This window comes from Octopus bimaculoides, chromosome 13, assembly GCF_001194135.2.
Source record: "Octopus bimaculoides isolate UCB-OBI-ISO-001 chromosome 13, ASM119413v2, whole genome shotgun sequence".
Taxonomy (NCBI): domain Eukaryota; kingdom Metazoa; phylum Mollusca; class Cephalopoda; order Octopoda; family Octopodidae; genus Octopus; species Octopus bimaculoides.
Window position 1 is genome coordinate 17,505,080 of NC_068993.1, and position 2,884 is coordinate 17,507,963.

The following is a 2,884-nucleotide window of genomic DNA, read 5'->3' on the forward strand; positions in this document are numbered from 1 at the left end:
CATAAGATTAATAATGTTGTGAATTGTTGTTGTTTGGCTTCAAGTCAGCTTTGATTGAGTAAACCTATCATCAAAAGGTTTGCCCTAGGTATGACGGTATGACATTAAACTGCGTCTGGTGGTGAGGCTCCAGTTTGGAAGTTCTGGAGTTGCAGGAAGTGTGAAATCATCCCTTAATTACCGTTGTTCCCAGGCCTGTTCTGCCCTGGAACAGTAATACTTGTCAGGGTCCCATCTATGAGTTAAATACATTTTTCTAAGATTAGATTGAGCTCTTTAGCTGCAGTGAAGGCAATCAATCTAGGAGAAGGAAATCACCAAAATTAATAACCCTTTCTAACATACTCCAAGCCAGCACAAAAGAGTATGGCTGATAAAATCAACTCGAGATCTGTCTAGCAACTCAGATTGATATTATGGAGACAACTATGAGCTCCTGTTAATGTGCATTTTACCACATGCAGAGATAGTAGGGAACGATGATGATCAACATCAAAGGTGTTCCAGTCATGACCAGCACAAAGGCTGTTTGTATATCTAGGACTGTAGCTGTTCAGCATGTCCTTTCATTTTTTAAATAGAAGGATGTGATTTTGAGGGAGATTTGCCTGCTATTACTTGCAGACTTAGCAGCTGCATATGGGTGGCATTACTGCATTGGACATATAGTTGAGGTAATAAATATTAAGATTAATGGTCAAAGGTTTAAATGGCCCAACTGACCATGGATTTCAGATATTATAGACGCTTGGTCTTAATACTAACCAAAAAAGAATTTAGTTAGAATTCTGACCATGAGTTAGCATGCCAGTGGAAAGGATCACAAGACAGATTCTTCAAGCTGAGTCAACTGGCAGGAGACCTAGGAATAGACTACAAGTGAAATGGTTGGACAATATCCATTGTCTCAGTTGGTTACACTTGGGAGTCCAGCTGGAAAGTGTAATGATGGTGCTTTTTGATAGAATCCTATGGAGGAGATAGCTGAGGATTCTACCTCCATGACCCTCCTAGGGTTCGTGTTTGTGAAAATGGATGGAGAGATGGTCAGAACTGTGTTGGTGTTAGAAGTTTTTAAAAAAGACACCACTGCCCGTCTTCTGGGTTTGATGGATGTCATTGCAAGAAAGACTAATTCCAACAATACTACAAGAATATTCTTTTATTCTTTTATTTGTTTCAGTAATTAGACTGTAGTCATGCAAGGGTGCTGCCCTGAAGGGTTTTAGTCAAACGAATCAACCCCAGTACTTGTTTTTAAGCCTGGTACTTATTCTATCAGTCTGTTTTGTGAAACTGCTAAGATATGGGGGACATAAACACACCAACACCGGTTGTCAAGCAGTGGTGACACACATACACACACACACACACACACATGATAGGCCCAGATATTTTCTCAATTTGCTTTAGTTCTTTTAATCTTTACTGGCCAGAACTGAATATACTTGGCTCTGTGCATGTGCACTTGAGACACAAGAACTGAGTCGGCTTGTTTTTGAACTCTTCACATTTCATATGATGTAATTTACACATTTTATTTTTTTTTTACTGGCCAGTAGAAAGTGGTTGCAACAACTGATTTGCTTATCATTAGTGTGATTATCACCTGTTAAAATTCAATCAGCACAATTAATATAAAACTTCAATACCAACATAACTTAGGTACTTCAAAGGTAGATAGTTGAGAAAATTTTGGAAGCAAGTATTAGAAGTATCCCTTTTTTGCATCACCCACTCAACAGTAGCATTAATATAGTACTTACTTTTCAGTTAAGTCTATAGTTAAGAAAGAAATTAAGACCTATTTAGAAAATTTTTTAAGACTACAATTTATTATCAATTGTGAAAAAAAGTACTTTATTCTATGAGAAATTTTAACTCACTTTAAAATATTGTTTGAAGGGCCACTTTGCAAGGGGAAGAGCTATTTCGTCAATATACACCAATCAGTGATATGGAAGCACCTGGTTATTTTGATCTTCTTATCAAGGTGAGTTAAATGCTTTTATCATCAAAATTGTCTTCTACAAGGTGTCCACAAGGTCTGGGTACATGAAGTAAATAAAATCATAACATAAACAATTAAATATAAGAAATAATAATTTCTTAAAGTATGCGTTAATCCACATGTGGGTACATGGAGTAAATAAAATCATAGCATAAACAATTAAATATAAGAAATAAGAATTTCTTAAAGTATGTGTTAATCCACATGTGGGTACATGGAGTAAATAAAATCATAGCATAAACAATTAAATATAAGAAATAAGAATTTCTTAAAGTATGTGTTAATCCACATGTACCCAGACTTTGTGGACACCCTGTACATCACATTTGTCACCTTTGATGTATAATTTATTGCTGTATTAACTTTTCTACATAACCTTTGATAACCTCTGTTACATGACCTTTGCCATACAACTTTCCTCTACACATCATCATTGCTATACAATCTTTACTCTGCATCAACCGCTTTTGCAACATTGCTTTTGCCATACATTGGCAAGTGACATTGCAAACACATCTACCTGTCAGTGTATTCAATGTACACCTGTCAGCTTACTGGAGAAACCACAATATTGAAATGACCATTAACTATGTAGATGAATGTCATATCCTCGTCATTGTCGTCGTCGTCATCGTTTCCCATACTTGTATGGATTGGACAGAATTCGTTGAGGCAAATTTTTTATGGTGAGATGCCCTTCCTCTTGCCAACCCTTAGCTGTTTCTGAGTAAGGTAATATTTTCATGTGGCTGGTCATGATTTCATGGAAGGTTGCAAACGAAGGACACTGTTTGTATGATGGTGACACTCATTTACAACAATCATGCTATGTCAGGAGAAAGAGACACACACACACACACACACACACACACA

At 36.6% G+C, this 2,884-nt stretch overlaps 1 protein-coding gene across 2 annotated transcripts in view; it reads left to right on the top strand.

Annotated features, from left to right (window-relative positions):
* The window catches only part of LOC106884323 (NADH-cytochrome b5 reductase-like), a 130,850-nt gene that overhangs the window by 46,440 nt on the left and 81,526 nt on the right, over nucleotides 1-2,884 (top strand). For both annotated transcript variants that reach the window (XM_014935652.2, XM_014935653.2), the window contains exon 4: nucleotides 1,906-1,993. In XM_014935652.2, coding sequence (XP_014791138.1) covers nucleotides 1,906-1,993 — 88 coding nt within the window. The remainder of the gene's footprint in view (nucleotides 1-1,905; nucleotides 1,994-2,884) is intronic.